The sequence below is a fragment of the Vipera ursinii genome, assembly GCF_947247035.1.
Source record: "Vipera ursinii genome assembly, chromosome: 4".
NCBI classification, from domain to species: domain Eukaryota; kingdom Metazoa; phylum Chordata; class Lepidosauria; order Squamata; family Viperidae; genus Vipera; species Vipera ursinii.
This window is the reverse complement of record NC_139514.1, coordinates 22,096,109-22,112,836: the sequence shown is the minus strand read 5'-3', so window position 1 is coordinate 22,112,836 and position 16,728 is coordinate 22,096,109. Positions and strand designations below refer to the sequence as shown.

At 42.9% G+C, this 16,728-nt stretch overlaps 1 protein-coding gene across 1 annotated transcript; it reads left to right on the top strand.

The window, feature by feature from the left end:
- Nucleotides 1-3,594: 3,594 nt before the first annotated feature.
- GPR12 (G protein-coupled receptor 12) lies at nt 3,595-5,428 on the top strand (the record flags this gene model as incomplete). The annotated part of the gene is made up of 2 exons (XM_083361576.1): nt 3,595-3,621; nt 4,406-5,428. Exon 2 carries the CDS (start codon nt 4,421-4,423, stop codon nt 5,426-5,428), a length of 1,008 nt encoding a protein of 335 aa, XP_083217702.1. The 5' UTR covers nt 3,595-3,621; nt 4,406-4,420.
- Between the last annotated feature and the right edge of the window lie 11,300 nt (nt 5,429-16,728).

Here is a 16,728-nt window from a genome sequence, read left to right as displayed (position 1 = left end):
AGACAAACCTCTTGACCACTGTGTGACTCAGTAAATGCAAGAACACAACATTCCAGTTTTGAAAAAAGCTGTCTACACTTTCATCAAACTGAATGAGAACTAATAAAGGGGCAAAAGCAAACAAGATTCTCTACCTAGCACTAGTTAATATGCTTGGAAAAACATAAAAAGCAGACTCAGAGCAGATGCCCCTTGCTGCATTATATGGCAAGGCACAAAATCCATAAGCAGCTTGTGGGGAGGAGTGTATGGATTTTAAACGAAAGCAAACTGGTCATTCCACTGAAGATTTCCCATGACTGCCATTTTCTATTTCTTTGTTCTGTCTCTGTCTGTCTGTCTCTCTGTGTGTGCGTGTCTTTTTGACTCAGTTCTTGCCATATCAATGAGTCCTTTTAGTGCTTTTTTAAATCCCCAGGTATATTTTTTATAGCTGTTCTGATTTCCCTGATGAGCACTTTTCTATCAGCCAAATAAGTCGATATGAGCAGCACATGGAACAGATGAGACCTCTACCAGCATTCCAGGCATAGATCTCGCTGCTGCTGTGTGTGATCTGATAAATTATTGAACTGCCTCCATTGGCCCCCGCCCCTGCACCAACCACCTCAAGCAATAAATAAACCATTTTAGAAATTCTGAAGGATTTCACAGAGATGTTACAGAGTCAACCACATCTCAGGAAAATGTTATCTGAACTCTTGGTTAAACAAATGCATTTATGCCTTTTAAAGAAAGGGAATTTATATTGGTAGTAAGTAGCGGATATAGCTGAAATAGAGATAGAGAGACCAGATTTCAATAATTCCCAAATAATTAGCATTTTCCAGATAACAATCCTTGTTACCTACTCTGCCTCACTTCCAGAACTCTGTGGTGTCACCAGTATACATGTTCATTTGTTCGATTTATGGTCCACCTTTCTTGTAACTGCTCAAGTCAGCATGCACAAGACTCCTCCTAGGATGGGCTGAGAAAGCATGACTGATTCAAAGTTGGCCAACAAACTTCCCCAACTGAGGGTCAATTTGAACCCTGCTCACCCCAGCTGTAGCCTGCTACCTTAATGAAGTACACTATCCGATAACTTTTCATAATTGCTTTCTTTTCATTCTGGAAGACAAACACAACGTTGGACACAGGAAAGCAGGATTGTGTTATATACACAGTATGCAGCTCCTGAAGGATCAGAGTTAAAAGGGTCCTGAAAGAATATCTAAACCAACCTTTTGTCAATGCAGAAAAGTACACCCCCATGAAAGAGAATTTGCTGATAGTTTGGACATCAGGATGTTCTATGTGATTTCTGAACTAACCAGTTTCTTGCAGTTGGAAGTCATTGGCTTAGGGCCTGACATCTGCAGCCATTGATAATACATCCCCCCTATGACCAGTGTGGTAGAACCAGTTTGGTTTAGTGATTAAGGCATCAGGCTAGGCATTGGGAAACTGGGACTCTAATTGCACCTTAAACAAAAAAAGCCAGCTGGGTGGCCTTGGGACAGTCACTCTTGCTCAGCCCTAGGAAGGAGGAAATGGCGGACCACTTCTGTAAATCCTTGCCAAGAAAGCTTCAGGGACTTGTCCGAGCAGTCTGTGAAAATCAGACATGATTGAACAAAGAAAAATAATAATCCGTGTAACGTATCTGAGGGTAGCCACACCATCTATGGACTGTCACTTTTCTCATTTGAACCCATCCAGCTTTCCCAACTTTTTCTCACAGAATTTCCACTCATCACTTGACTGCATTGATTGCCAAGCAGCGATCTGAGCAAAATTGTAAGATAAAACCAGGAGCCACTGATTTTTTGAGGGGGTTCCTCTCCACCTCCGAATCTGAAACTGTAAGAGCCGGGCACCCAGTATTACCAACCTAGATTGCTATCATCATTGAAGCAAAGGAGGTTTTGATGTCTGTAGCAAAGAACCATGTACAAAAGCTGAACAGTTTCTGTGACGGAACATCCTTCTCCCCTGACCTGGAAGCTATAGGACCCATCAGCACCTATAGCTCTGGCTCTTTCCACCCTTCAGCATCTGGTCAGCTGCCTTCCCCCTGGGTGGTGGAAGGAGCATTTCTGATCAAGACTAATCCCAAAAGAAATCTGGTCCTATAATAAGTGTTGGAGCTACGGATTATTTGTTCCATACTGTTGACGTGCAGTATGCATTAAGAAGACAACTCTGAACTCAGGTTAACGTCTAGGCTGAATATTCAAAGCCTCTTTATTGTGTTGGCCCAGATATCCAGCAAGAGGCACAAAAAAGTAGATTAAACAGCTGCAGCAGAGCTGTATCCTTTTTCAAGTATGCAGGATGGCTATAGGTGAGCCTGATGTCCAAGGAGCAGAAAATGAGGTGCTCGTTTAGAATGTCATCTCTGCACCTTAATTGCCAAACTTTAATATATTCAGCATCCTGTGAATGAAGCCGATTGGGTTCACATAATTCACCAAACCATAATGTTGAAGTCCAGACGCCCGGCAGGCCGATGCGATCCTAAGCCACAAGGAAGCGGACGAAGCGCTAAAACATATAGGGAACGGTTGCTGGAATTGGGTATGTGTAGTTTAATGAAGAGAAGGACGAGGGGTGACATGATAGGAGTGTTCCAATATCTCAGGGGCTGCCACAAAGAAGAGGGAGTCAAGCTATTCTCCAAAGCACCTGAAGGCAGGACAAGAAGCCATGGATGGAAACTAACCAAAGAGAGAACTAGAACGAAGGAGAAAGTTCCTGACAGTTAAAGCAATTAACCAGTGGAACAACCTGCCTCCAGAGGTGGTGAATGCTCCAACACTGGAAGTTTTTAAGAGGAGACTGGACAGCCATTTGCCTGAAATGGTACAGGGTTTCCTGCCTGAGCAGGGGGTTGGACTAGATGACCTCCAAGGTCCCTTCCAACTATAATAATAATAATAATAATAATAATAATAATAATAATAATAATAATAATAATAATAATAATAATAATAATAATAAACGCTGACTTTTCTGCTTTCGGAGGCAACGAGGAGCCTCGTCGGACGGCTTCGAAAAGGGTAGTATTGAATTCCCCAGCCGCGGCAACGCTTGCGCATTGCGAAGCAGCAGGTGTCTCCCTCGCCCTCGCCCCCCCCTCTCTCTCTCTCCTTCCCCTCCCCCCCCACCTTCGACCCTCCTCCAATGCCATCCGGCCTCACGGCGTTCGTGACTCTGCGCCCCCTCGCGCGGCAGCCCTGCGAGCGCCGATCACGCTCCCCTACCTTTTCAACCAGCCGGCTTACGTGGTCGCAAGCGCGGCGGCAGCCCGCGAGGCGGGGCGAGGCGAGGCGAGGCGAGGCGCGCCTTCCTTCCTTCCTTCCTGAGCCCGCTCTGCGTTGCGCGCGCGCTGGCGACACCCTCGGATGCCTGAGGCGCCGCGTGCACGGCCAGGGGCTTTTCCACCTGCGCTCCTCTGGCGCCAACCTGGAGCTGGCACCGCGACGGCTGCCCTTGTCCTGGGCTTGCGCTGGGCGAACAATGGGCTTGCAAGAGGCGACAGCCGCCGCCGCCGCAGCAACAGCAACGCCAAAGCTTGCTGCATAAAAAGGAAGCGGGGACGCCTCCTCCTCCTCCTCCTGTAGAGGGGAAGCCAAGGTGACCAACGTTCCGGGGGCTCGTCCCGTTGTGCTGGCTGTTGTGGTCGTATCACTTGTGTCTGTCCATCCATTTCCTCATGTTCTGAACGGGGGAGGTTATGCAGATAACCGTCCCCCCCATCCCTCCGTCACCCTGCATGACATTTCCCTTGTTAACTTCTCCGCTCCCCCATCGTCCACACCGACACTAAACGAGTTGCACGGAGGGTTTTCCGCACCTTCCCCCCACCCTCCTTAAGAAAAGGCTCGGATGGAGTTGTGGGTGCAGAGGAGCTGCTGCCACGATACCGGGAGAGTCTCCGTATTTTTTTTTCTTTCCCTCGATTAATCAAGGTAAAAAGGAAATGTTCCCAAGTGCTTCTGCCTGTGTCTGATTTGTCACTTAATTCATCATCTTGGCTCAGAAATGGTGGATGAGGAGCCTTTAATCTTGGGTGCTTCTATGTGTAAGGTTGTTCTGTTAGGATCTTCTTTCCCCCAGTTTTAGCTGATTTGTGGCATTTTATTCTTGAGGAAAGGACCGTATATTCTGTCTCGGCACTTCCCTTCACGTTTTATATGAAGGCGTATGGTGTTATTTCTTTCCTTTGTTTTTTTTTTCTCCCCATGGGCAGCTTTAAATCTGCTGTCTGTTCTCATCCTCCTTTTTGCAGTCATGTTGATGGAAGAGGCATCTGCTGGTGTATTTAGAAACCTAAAGTCTATTGCATGCTCCTTAATATTGCTGCTAACAAGGCGCTAAGTTTGTCTGTGTGTTTTAAAAAAATGTCTTTTCATTGAAGAGGACGGGTTTAAATATGAACGAAGACCCGACGGTTAATTTATCATGGCTGCCTCAGGATCACTTAGAAACCAGCCCACCACCAGAGAACATCTCAGCTGCAGTCACCTCTCTCATTCCTTCCAGTGACCCCGAACCGGGATTTATAGTAAACCCTTGGGATGTTGTCTTATGTACTTCAGGAACACTGATCTCCTGTGAAAATGCGGTTGTGGTCCTTATCATCTTCCATAATCCCAGTCTTCGTGCCCCAATGTTCCTCCTGATAGGCAGCTTGGCCTTGGCAGATCTTTTAGCAGGAATTGGATTGATCATCAATTTTCTTTTTGCTTATCTTCTCCAGTCGGACTCTACCAAGCTGGTCACAGTTGGTTTGATCGTCGCCTCTTTTTCTGCTTCTATCTGCAGTCTGTTGGCCATCACTGTGGACCGGTACCTCTCCCTTTATTATGCTTTGACCTACAATTCCGAGAGGACGGTGACTTTTACCTACATTATGCTTATTCTGCTTTGGGGTGCTTCGATCTGTGTGGGAGTTCTGCCAGTCATGGGATGGAATTGCCTCAAGGATGAGTCCACCTGCAGCGTTATCAGGCCCCTCACTAAAAATAATGCGGCCATCCTCTCCGTGTCTTTCTTGCTTATGTTCGCTCTCATGTTACAGCTGTACATTCAGATCTGCAAAATTGTGATGCGCCATGCTCACCAGATTGCCTTGCAGCATCACTTCCTAGCAACTTCCCACTATGTGACCACCCGAAAAGGAGTATCAACTTTAGCCATTATCCTGGGAACCTTTGCTGCTTGCTGGATGCCTTTCACACTCTATTCCTTAATAGCTGACTACACATATCCCTCTATCTACACCTACGCTACCTTGCTTCCAGCCACCTATAATTCCATCATCAACCCTGTTATATATGCTTTCCGGAATCAAGAAATACAAAAGGCACTTTGGCTCATTTGCTGTGGCTGCATACCTTCAAACATTTCTGCAAGGGCCAGATCACCCAGTGATGTTTGATTAATGGTGCAGAGGACCATTGTTTATTTAGCATTGTGATGTGTGAGCACTGCTGCTCTCAAATACATTGTACTTAATAGATTCACAGTCAGTCTGTGGGGAGTATTTACATTTTTTTTTTAAAAAAAAAAGCCTGTTGACCAAAATAAACCATGTTGTGAAAGCCCAGGAACAATTCTGGAAGTTGCAATATTTTTTTTCTGTCAAAGCTTAAGTGTTGCTTAAATTTTGTCCTTTAGTTTCTTCCAAGATCCAAAGAGGAGTGAGCTCTGTGGATCATAAGAAATGGATTGGTAGATTTGCTTTCTGTGTTTGAATGAATAGAGTTGTGTGTGTCAGATGAATGGTAACAGAGGCAGAAGGCCTCTTATATCAGATTCTATGGAACAAACGTAGGAGATGGCAAGAGACTTGTGTCCTGCTCATGGATTTTCATGTAGCATCTGGGATGGCCACTATAAGAGCCATATTCTCAGGTGAATAGAGGTGAGATCCAGCAGCATGTATGAGCATACACACACTCCAGTTTAAGTAACTTGCTTAAAAGAGTTCCATGGATTTCAACAGCACAGTCGTTACATTGAGTAAATATGCTTCTGATGCATTGTAGAGACATGTTAAGATCCATATTATAGCACACAAGTGATGTTTCAATCTGCAGTGCTGTGGTTCCTATTGATTTGATTAGAGTTTCCTCTCCATCCAGTGCAATCCAGAAATATATGTAGTCTTTCCCTTTTTAACATTATAACTTCACAATTAGGAAGCAAAGCAGAAGCAAGGGTGGAATAAGGCAAGTTTGGGATCTGTAATTTCAGAAACCTTTTCTAGCCTTTCATTGTGTTGCAACCTGGGAAAAATAATTAGATCAGCTAGCCTAAATAATTTCCATCCCAAATGCCTGCAGAGGAGACAACAAATGTTGAAAAAAGAAATGGCAAGAACCGCATCCTTCCTGACATTCATCCTGTTATGAGTTTGGTTGGATATGGGCTTTCTTGGAAGTTCTGACATTTAGTATGGCTTCTGAGCAAGTGACAGTCACTGAATATTTCACCAGTAACCCATGACTTCATACTGGCATCTGTGTTCCCATCTGAATTGCAGGATGAATGGAAACAGTCTCATCTGCATAGTTTATCTCAGATGGGCTTATATGGAATAGTATATTTTCAGTGCAAGTCCCTCTGATTTGGGATGACTTGTAGGAATGACCCTGCATTTGATTTCTATTTCTATCTAATACCTCCTGATCCTGCCACTCAAAGGAGTTTGCTTAAAACAAACAAAAAACAGTGGACCCTTTATATCTACAATAGGGAAACTGTGGTCCTTCAGACAGTTCTGGGTAACAATTTCCATCATTCCCATGGGGTTTATGGAAGTAAAGTCCAACAACAATAAATATACATTATGCCGGAGAACAATTCCCATAATTTATCTAACAAGCAAAAAAAAGGAAAACAAAAGAACAGCCTCTTTCCAAATTGTTTACTCAACTAAGAATAAATTATGTTACTTAATTTTTTTTGCTAAAAGAAGCATTCTTTTCCCCCTTTATTTTTTAAAAATGCAAAAACCATAACTTTATTAATATAAAACTAGACTGTAAATACAGTGAAAATTTAATAACCTGGGCAGATGCTTATGATTATAAATCCTGAACAACTCATTTTGCAATAAATATGACTGTTACGCCGTGTTTGAGGTCCAAATATTCAGAATTCCAGACAGATTCAGTTTTTGAGGTAATGTTGCCCACATATCTGGGGACAAACCATTACTTTTGAATGTTTGACTTGACAAACCTACTACTTAAACTATCTTATTCACTGTTAAATAAACAAGGGCATGCAAACAGATTGTTGAACATTTTTTATATAGGGGCAGCTGGTTATTTTTCTAAAAACTCATTTTTAAGGCTCCAAGAACAATTTAATGACATAAGCTACTTAAATTCAACATTTTATCTCCATCATCAATATGTAATTGCTCTGTAAAATATGCGCTGAATTGTGTGTGTGTGTTTCATGACATTTTCTTTGTTCTGGCTCCAAAGCTTGACATTTTCAAGTGGGAGCACATCTGACCGCCAATCCGCCCCCCCCATCCCACATAATGAAATGTGCATAAAACATGTTTTCTAGTTTAAAAGCTACATATCCTTCATATCAAGCAAAATACTGAATGCATATTATTCCATTTCCTTCCAGGATATTAGCTTTTTTTTGTGATGGAGCATATTGTCATGACAGAGGGTTCAATGATGCAAGGCAAGATGGTTTATTTCTGTAGACAAGAACCTTTTGGGGCATAGAGCAGGAAAAAAAGGGATTTAAAATTGTATTCTATAAAATATAACATTTCAAAGCCACTGTCATGCACATTCACTAAAGTAAATGTGACTTATTTTTATGAAAGATAAACACATGTATTGCCGTCTGAACCAGGACGGACGATTTCTGGTGTCTGCATCAAGGAGACCTCCCAACTATAGGCTCTTTCCTTATATATTTAGTAAGCAGAACAGAGAAACCAATCTGGAGCAGTGTGGGGAAAAGATCTGAGTATCTTTCCAGTTGAATTAACTGGCTTTTATTTCTAATTGAGACTCTCCATGGGCCAAATCCAACAGTATTTCTCCTAATGCAGCCTTTTGCACATATCCCAAGTCTGCCATAAAATTTGGGAACCGTGAGGAATTGGAGGAATTGGAGGAGGAGGAGGAGGAGGAGGAGGAGGAGGAGGAGGAGGAGGAGGAGGATCCACCAGTAATGCCTGCTGTGCTACTGGAAGGTTTATGCCTTTGAACTCAATCTTTGCTCCCTGCACATCAGCAAGGGGGCAGCTTCTCACATCTCTATGTCTCCATGCTATATAAAGCAGCATCTGTTGAATTTTGGCCCGTGGAGAAGCTGCTCAAAAACATTGAAGCTCTGTCAGGGAAAAGGTGGCACTCCTTTCATGCAGCAGAAGAAAAGGGCTGACTTAAGATTCAGGAATTAATACTTGGAGCAAAAGTCTGTGAATTGAGGAGGGCAGTAGAAATGTCCGAAGACCCCAAATGTCAATCCAAGAATGATGTCTGTCCAAGAATATGATTGCTATGCATTAATATGAGTTTACACATCTTCTGAATGTTAAAGATATGCTATATTGTTGCGGTGGTATCTTTCTGTATAAATTGTTTAAATTTTAATTGTAATAGAACAAAAACTGAAAGTTATATTTAAAAAGATACTGGTATAATATAGATGGAAGAAGATGCTATATTGCTGACACTAATTTTATTAACTCAAGGGCTGATTCAGTCGAGTGAGGTTGTGGTAGAACATTCTTCTAGTGCAGCAGGAACTATTTTTCCATTTTTAGGTGAAAAGCCTTGTTCCTAATTTGTGTCCTGCCTGGAGCGCACTCTATTGTGTACAGCACTGCTTTTCACAGGGCGACTTCTCTCCTACCTTCAACTGAAGGTTGAGGAGGTCCAGGAGTGCACTTTCTTAAGGAAACATGTTGGAATTGGTTCTTAATCTTTGTCTTTTGATGTGGTTATGCTGATAGACATGTCTTTTGTGGCAAGTTTCTATGGTGTTAAGAGTTTACAAGGTCTACACAGAACCAATTCTTATAGGTGTGAAATGGCCTCGTTTTGAGACCGTAATGCAATTTTCCCCAGCATGGTACCCTCTAGATATTTTGGGATTTCCATTTTCATAAAGCCCAAGCAGCATGCCCAGTAACATATCTGGGAGGCAACAGTCTGGGGAAATGCCCATAGCGATTTGTACTGCAATAATCTAGATTTTATGCCAAATTAAACTCTACTTTGTTTGCTTTTTTCATCTTGAACATTGTAAGGACTTATCCAAGTGAATGTACTGACCTTGTCATTTACTCACAGATGATTAGATCAAGAATCCACATCTCAAAATTGTAATGTGTTTCTGGGTGTACATTTGTACTATATGGAAGTTCTGATCATTTCTGGTTTTACTCTAGGAACAAAGACATTTGGCATAATGCAATCTAGAAGGAATGCTCTTGATTTTTATACAAAGTGTACCAAATTTATGATGTATAACAATTATATGTTAACTTGTTTACTAAATTAAAAAGTCAATTGATTTGAGTTTGTATTACCCTGGTAAGAGAAGGAAACACTCTGTTAAAATGTTATACAAAAATCTTTTGTCTCTCTCTTCCTTATGTGTCCAAGAATTGGATGTATTGTATTATCTATGCCTTGCCAAGGAAATGAATAGCAAAAACTACTAGACATGAATAACAACTGCATAATGCTAAATCAGGGCAAAAAGATATAGTAAAAAGGTATTGTACACTCTTTTTCTTCAAACTATAGTTTGGTCCAGATAAAGTAGTAATCAAAGACAGATGAGGGACCTATAGTCTTCCAGGTAGTTCACTATAGAATATTTAGTTCCCTGCAGCTCTAGGAGCAAACGTGAAGAGTTGTGCTGCAAAACCTGAAAGTGTCATAGGTTTCCTAATTCTGGGATAAAATCTGGTTCGTTACCAAATGAATGAGCCTGATTAACACACTTCACCATAATCAGCATTTCATTCCATAATGTCAAAAATTCAGAAGAAGCTAGGGAGAAAAAAAAGAGTATGTAAGCTTGATGCTCATTCATATACCACCATCATAATACTATATATATGTGTGCGTGTGTCTGTGTATGTGTGTCTCACAAATACTTATCAAATAATTTTTTTCTGGGTATTTATTTACCTATTGGTAATGGTTTCTTGCAATTTAATTGCAAGACTGACTCAATTAATTGTAAATTCCAATCTGGATGTGCACTCATTAAAAGAAAACTCATCTTCTCAAGAACTCTTTGGCTACATTCATACATCAGTCAGTTCATACTTCTCACAGGCTTAAGTGGTTGATTCAGCCTTCCATCCTTCCAAGGGGCAGTAAAATGAGGATCCAGATTGTTGGAGGCAATGTGCTGACTCTGTAAACCAGTTAGAGAGGGCTGTAAAGCACTGTGAAGGGGTATATAAGTCTTAAGTGCTATTGTTATCAGACTGAAACATGGTTTATTTAGCTCTGCTTTATTAAATAAACCATAATTGACTGGGTTCACTCAATTTATTAAGCTAAAACCAAAACAACATTTTATGATTTACTGCAAGCCTAAAGACGGGATGGGGTGGATTTAAAGTTGCATGAAATAAATACCTACCAACAAGAAGAAAGTAAAGGTAAAGGTTTCCCCGCACATGCGCACTAGTTGTTTCCAACTCTAGGGGCCGGTGCTCATCTCCGTTTCAAAGCCGAAGAGCCAGCGCTTGTCCGAGGACGTTTCCGTGGTCATGTGGCCGGCATGACTAGACGCCAAAGGCGCACGGAACGCTGTTACCTTCCCACCGTAGTGGTCCCTATTTTTCTACTTGCATTTTTACGTGCTTTCAAACTGCTAGGTTGGCAGAAGCTAGCTCACTCTGTTACATGCTCACTCTGTTACACAGCACTCGGGATTCGACCCGCCAAACTGCCGACCTTCTGATCGACAAGCTCAGCGTCCTAACCCACTGAGCCATCACGTCCCTTCAAGAAGAAAGTATATAGTATAAAGTACATTTCTAGTGGAGAGAACTTGATTTCAGCTTCTGTAATATGTATAAGTAGGTAATGTATCGTTTCTTTAGCCTCTCAAGCTGTTGGATTGGAGTCACAAACTTAATTCTTAATTTGACTTACCAATAAATTACTCAATTGGAGAAGGTTGATCCACATTGGAAAGTTACTCCATTTGCAAATGGAGCTTTGGTATTCCAAATTTAGAGTTGCAAACTGGAAGAGGGGAAATTAACTCTCCCTGCCTGTGGTTTCCTAATAATCCACTTGTGTACATAATTTGAAAGGGAACCTATTCAGACACTGCCGCAGCACTTTTGCCTGAGCTTGGACAGTGTACTCATCAGTCATCAGCTTTCATGACCTGTAGTTCATGCTCATGTATGCAATTCTTCTGCCTCTCCTGCTAACATAATTGCACAGCAATAGCAGGCCATTCTTCTAATGAGAGAAAAACTGGAAGTTCGTGTGTGTGTTTGTGTGTAAAACTGACTATTTACTGATGCAAATGCTGCCATATTGAAATTTAGAAAAAATGTTTACAGAATACCTGCATAAATAATGATGGTCTGTTATTGAGTAAACTAAAAATATAATTATCACTATCGCACAGTAGGTTTTGAATATCTCTATTCTTATCTGTTATCTGTGGACCACTTTTAATGTGGACCTATGCCTTTTCAGAACGTGTTTTACACCTAAGCAAGACAATGGAAATGAATGGGGAATATGTGTATTCTCCCCAGTCATCCCAAATGGGAGTCAAAATGGGAACTGGCAAAAAGAATAGTTGTAGTTTCACTTTACATTAAATTACATTAAATATGCTACCTAGGAATATTTCACATATGTGCTCTTCTTGCCCAGCTGTGTGAACTGCTTCTAAATGCATTTGATATGAATGTTATATGTTTTACATGTACTCATTTCTAAGACAAGAGCACTTGCATGCTTGGCATTGGCAACTCCCTTTTCTTAACTGAATCTTTCAGCCTGCTGTGAGTGACTAAGCTTTTGAGCACTATGCATTCCCAGATGTTCAAAGCCATGACTCATATCTTAATTTTCAAGCACCAAGATCTCTCTCTGCCCCCCTCCCCTCTCTCTCTCTCACACACACAGTTTGGATTATGAAAGGAATATGGCAAACCTAAAATGATTACATTGAATAGGTTGTGTGCCTTTAAAAATGATAAAAGCAAAGTAGCTGAACAAACATTATCCAATGACATTTGACATACCAATTTAATTCTTGAAATATGTATCCTATAGCTAACTTCTCATTGCTTTCCAAGTAAAATAGCAAGATAACAAAATTATAATTTTTTAAAAAATGGAACATTTTTTAATCATCGAGTCTCCATCTATGGAAAGTTTCTGATGTAACTAGAGGAGAGTTTTTGTCTCAATTTTGTCTCAATTTCACTTCTTTCCAAAAGGATCTGTGGCATCCTCTGAAAAAAGTGATAGGAAGTAGGTCTGAAAGAGGAAGAGGAGGCAGTTGACAAGGTTGCCAAATGGAGTATTCCAAATGGAAGGGGGTTCAGTGGGTCACACCCCTTGGAGAATAAGAGAGTGGAGCTGCAATTAGGCCAATATTACATCATGAAAATATAAGAACATCCGAGCTACTCTAAGCACTGGAGCCACATGCAGTGAGTGGAACCTAACTAGGGTAATCCAAATTATTCTGAAAAAGATGCTTTGCCATTCAAAACCCAGTGAGTAAGAAACTAGGGCAATGTAAACAGAAAACATCTTGCACCGTTATCTAGCAGAATTCAGGTGAAATTGTTTGAAGAAGAATGTACCAGCCCAGTAGATAAGAATCTGCATAAAAGCACATTGCAAATACTTGTTGAATCAGACATGTGTATTTATCATAGGTTCTCACGGTATATTTTATCTTAAAATAAATGGGCTTTAACTTTTATTTTTATGTATCCTATAAAACATTGTATTTTCCTGTTAGAGCTGCTGACGCTATCTTCAATTATTTGAAAGGCTGTCAGATAGATGATGGAACTCATTTAAATTCTGCTGCTTCCAGGGACAGGATTCAAAGTAACACAAAGGATTAAAATAGTGGGAAAAACACATTTAAGTAAAATGTTAAGGAAGATTACTAAATGGACCACACACTCCGCAGGAAATAGAAAATCTTGGAAGTTGGATGCCCATTTTATAGGAGTTTTTTTTAATCAATGTTAGTTGCATATTGTCCTCTAGTTACAACCATTTATTTGGTGACTGTTCAAAGTTGCAGTGCTGCTGAAAAAAGTGACTTAATGACTGGTCATCACCCTTACAACTGTTGCAACGTCCCCAGGATCGTTGGGGCACTTGGCAACTGGCACAAGTAAAGTGATTTTGGATTTGCTTAATAATCACATGTTTAAGAACTGTAGTGATTAGCTTAGCAACTGTGGCAAAATAAGTTGTAAAATTCGGATGGACTCACTTAACAGCTGCCCTGCTTAGCAACAGAAATTCTCCTTCCAATTGTAGTCATAAGTCGCTCAGAGTCACAAGATTGGTGACCTATAAATTTAATAAAATAAATATATAAGTAAGTAGAGGACTACCCTTAAACCTAACTTTTTTTCCTGTGTAGAATGATAGTCTCCAGAAGTTTTGTTACCTAAAATCATAACCAGTTCTAACAGAAGAGAATATATGAAGCTTAGTTTTGATCTGTGGAGTCCTTGGTGTTCTGTAAACTTGGATGTTTGTTTGCAAAGAGCCATGGTGACGCAGTGTACTGCAGGCTAACTCACTGCTCACTCCAGTTCGATTCTGAACAGCTCAGGGTTGACTCAGAATTCCATCCTTCCGAAGTTGGTAAAATGAGGGCCCAGATGGTTGGGGGGGGGGGGGGGGAAGAACATGCTTACTCTGTAAACCACTTAGAAAGAACTGTAAAGGACTATGAAGTGGTATATAAGTCTAAGTGCTATTGCTATTGCTATTATCCTACTAGGTAACATTATCGGTGCCTGTGCTGACATCAGCGAACACTGAAGATGTTACTTAGTTTGGTAATGAAATAACAGAATAACAGAGTTGGAAGGGACCTTGGAGGTCTTCTAATCCAGGGCTTTTCAACTGGTGGTACGCGTACCACTGGTGGTATGTGAGCACCTGGCTGGTGGTACACAGCATTGCCTTCCTCCCCCCCCGACTCCCCCCCGACTCCTTTCAAGCGCACTTGCTGCCAGAAAACTTGCTGCTTGCTGGTAGCCTGCAGGAACCTACAAGGGCACGTGAAGAGCGCAGGTGCAGACTGAGGCCCCACCCTCCCCTGGGACTCATTGTGCAGCAACCGTGTCATCCTTCCCCCCAGAAGCAAGCACGAGCCTGAAGGGCACAGAGACATCCACTCCCTCGGCAGGTAGGTGTCCATCTTCTTTTCCTTCCCCCACCACTGTTGGCGACTCCGTACAGCTGGCCCTGACCTCTGCTGATGGGAGCCCATTGGCGGAGGTCGGGGCCAGCCGTACGGAGTCATCAGCTGATCAGCGGCCCCGTATGCAGCCTCCCGGGTGCATGGCATCGTGCCGACCCACCCGGAGCTCTGGCGAATCCGTACGGCCAGCCCTGACCTATACAGGTAGAAAGTGAGGGAGATTGCTAGGAGTGCAAATCAGTGCATACTGAGAAACGCTAATCTCACGCTCCTGCAATCTTCCTCACTTTGTTTCAGCTTGTTTTCTGCAAAAGAAAGCAAGCTGAAATCGAGCAAGGGAGATTGCCAGGAGCGCAAATCGGCACATGCTGAGAAATGCCGATCTTGCGCTCCTGCATTCTCCCTTGCTTGGTTTCAGCTTGCTTTCTGCAAGAGAAAGCTGGGCCACAAGGCTGCCTCCGCGGGTGCCACTCTAGCGTGGGGAGGGGGAGGCCAGTCCCCGTTCAGCCCTGCATGAGCGCCTTGCTGGCTGCCGAAACCTCGCTGCTTGCCCTTGGCTGGCGCCAGGAACAGCCGCTGCTGGCTGCCCCTCTTTTCGCAAGCCTCACTATGCTGCCACCGCCTGCCGCAGGTTTCCAGCAGCGGAAGGCTCCGGGACAAGGGCCTTTTGGGGGTGAAGGAGTCGGGGCTGCTCTGGTGGGCTGCTTCTGTGGCAGTGGGCCATGCTGGTGCCCTGCGCTGCACTCTGTTTGCGGGGGCCACCCTGGGAAAGGTGGAAGTGCAGCTGTGGTCTGGGATGGACAACCACTCAGCCCTGTCTGGCCGGCTTTGTGCCCCCGTTCCCCAAGAGCAGTGCATCTCAGCCCCAGATCTCCCCCCACCTGGGACTCCAGCCGTGTCTGCAGAAGGCGAGCAGGGCGAAGGGTGCTTTGGCACATCTTCCATTCCTCCCGTGTGAAGGGTGCCTTCCTGCCCCGTGGTCTACAGCAGCATTGTTGGCACGTGTGGATCGACTCTGAGCGAATGCGAGGTCTTTCTGTTGCTGGAATAAAGCTTATTAAATTAGCTGGCAACCTCCAAGTATCATTGATAGATCTTCCCCAACTTTCCTCCGGTGCTTCATAAAGAGTTGAGTGGGCACCAGGTTTCTTGGTAAAAATAGAGAAGGAAGGAAGGAAGGAAGGAAGGAAGGAAGGAAGGAAGGAAGGAAGGAAGGAAGGAAGGAAGGAAGGAAGGAAGGAAGGAAGGAAATGACAATAGGGAGGGAAGGAAGAAAGGAAGGAAAGAAGGAAGGGACAATGGGAGAGACGGAGGGAGGGAGAGAGGGAGAGAAAGGGAGAGAGGGAGGGAGAGAGAGAGAAGGAGAGAGAAAGAATGGGAGGCAGGGAGAGAGAGAAATGGAGAGAGAGGGAGAGGGAGAGAAGGAGGGAGAAAGGGAGAGAAAAAGAGGGAGAGAAAGGGAGAGAAAAAGAGGGAGAGAAAGGGAGAGAAATAGAGGGAGAGAAAGAGGGAGAGAGGGAGGGAAGAGAGAGAAAGAGGGAGAGAAAGAAAGAGAGAAAGAGGGAGGGAGAGAGAGAAAGAGAGAGGGGGAGAGAGAGGGAGAGAGATAAATTAAATTAGTGACATGGTTGTTAAGTGAATCTGTTTCCCCACTAACTTTGCTTGTCAAAAAATTGCAAAAGGTGATCACATGACCCTGGAACAATGTGGCCATCATAAATATGAATCGGTTGCCAAGCACCCGAATGTAAATCACATGACCCTGGGGATGCTGAAATGGTCATAAGTGTGAAAAATGGTCATAAGTCACTTTTTTCAGTGCCATCGTAACTTCGAGCAGTCACTAAACAAATTTTTGTAAGTCGAGGACTACCTGTACTTTATCATTTTTTTCCTTTGTTTTTTGGTCAAATTTTTGACACCTTGCTGGGCGACTGGTGGTACTTGGACATTTCCTTATCCTAAAAGTGGTACAATGGGTGAAAAAGTTGAAAAGCCCTGTTCTAACTCAACCCCCTCCTGAAGCAGAAGACCCTTATACTGTTTCAGACAAATGGCTGTCCAATCCCTTTTGCAAGCAAATAACTAAGTTCAGAGAGCACCAAGGGCTCCATTGTAACCAGTGTCAGAACCAAAGTAAACCTTTGTGCAAGGTTAAAGGTAAGGCTAGGGAGAGAACTAAGACATCCTTGAACGTATATAGTGACTCATTTTCCATTAAAACAAGGAGACTAGATGATTTCTATTGCCTCTCCATTACAGGTAATCCTCAAGTTACAACAGTTC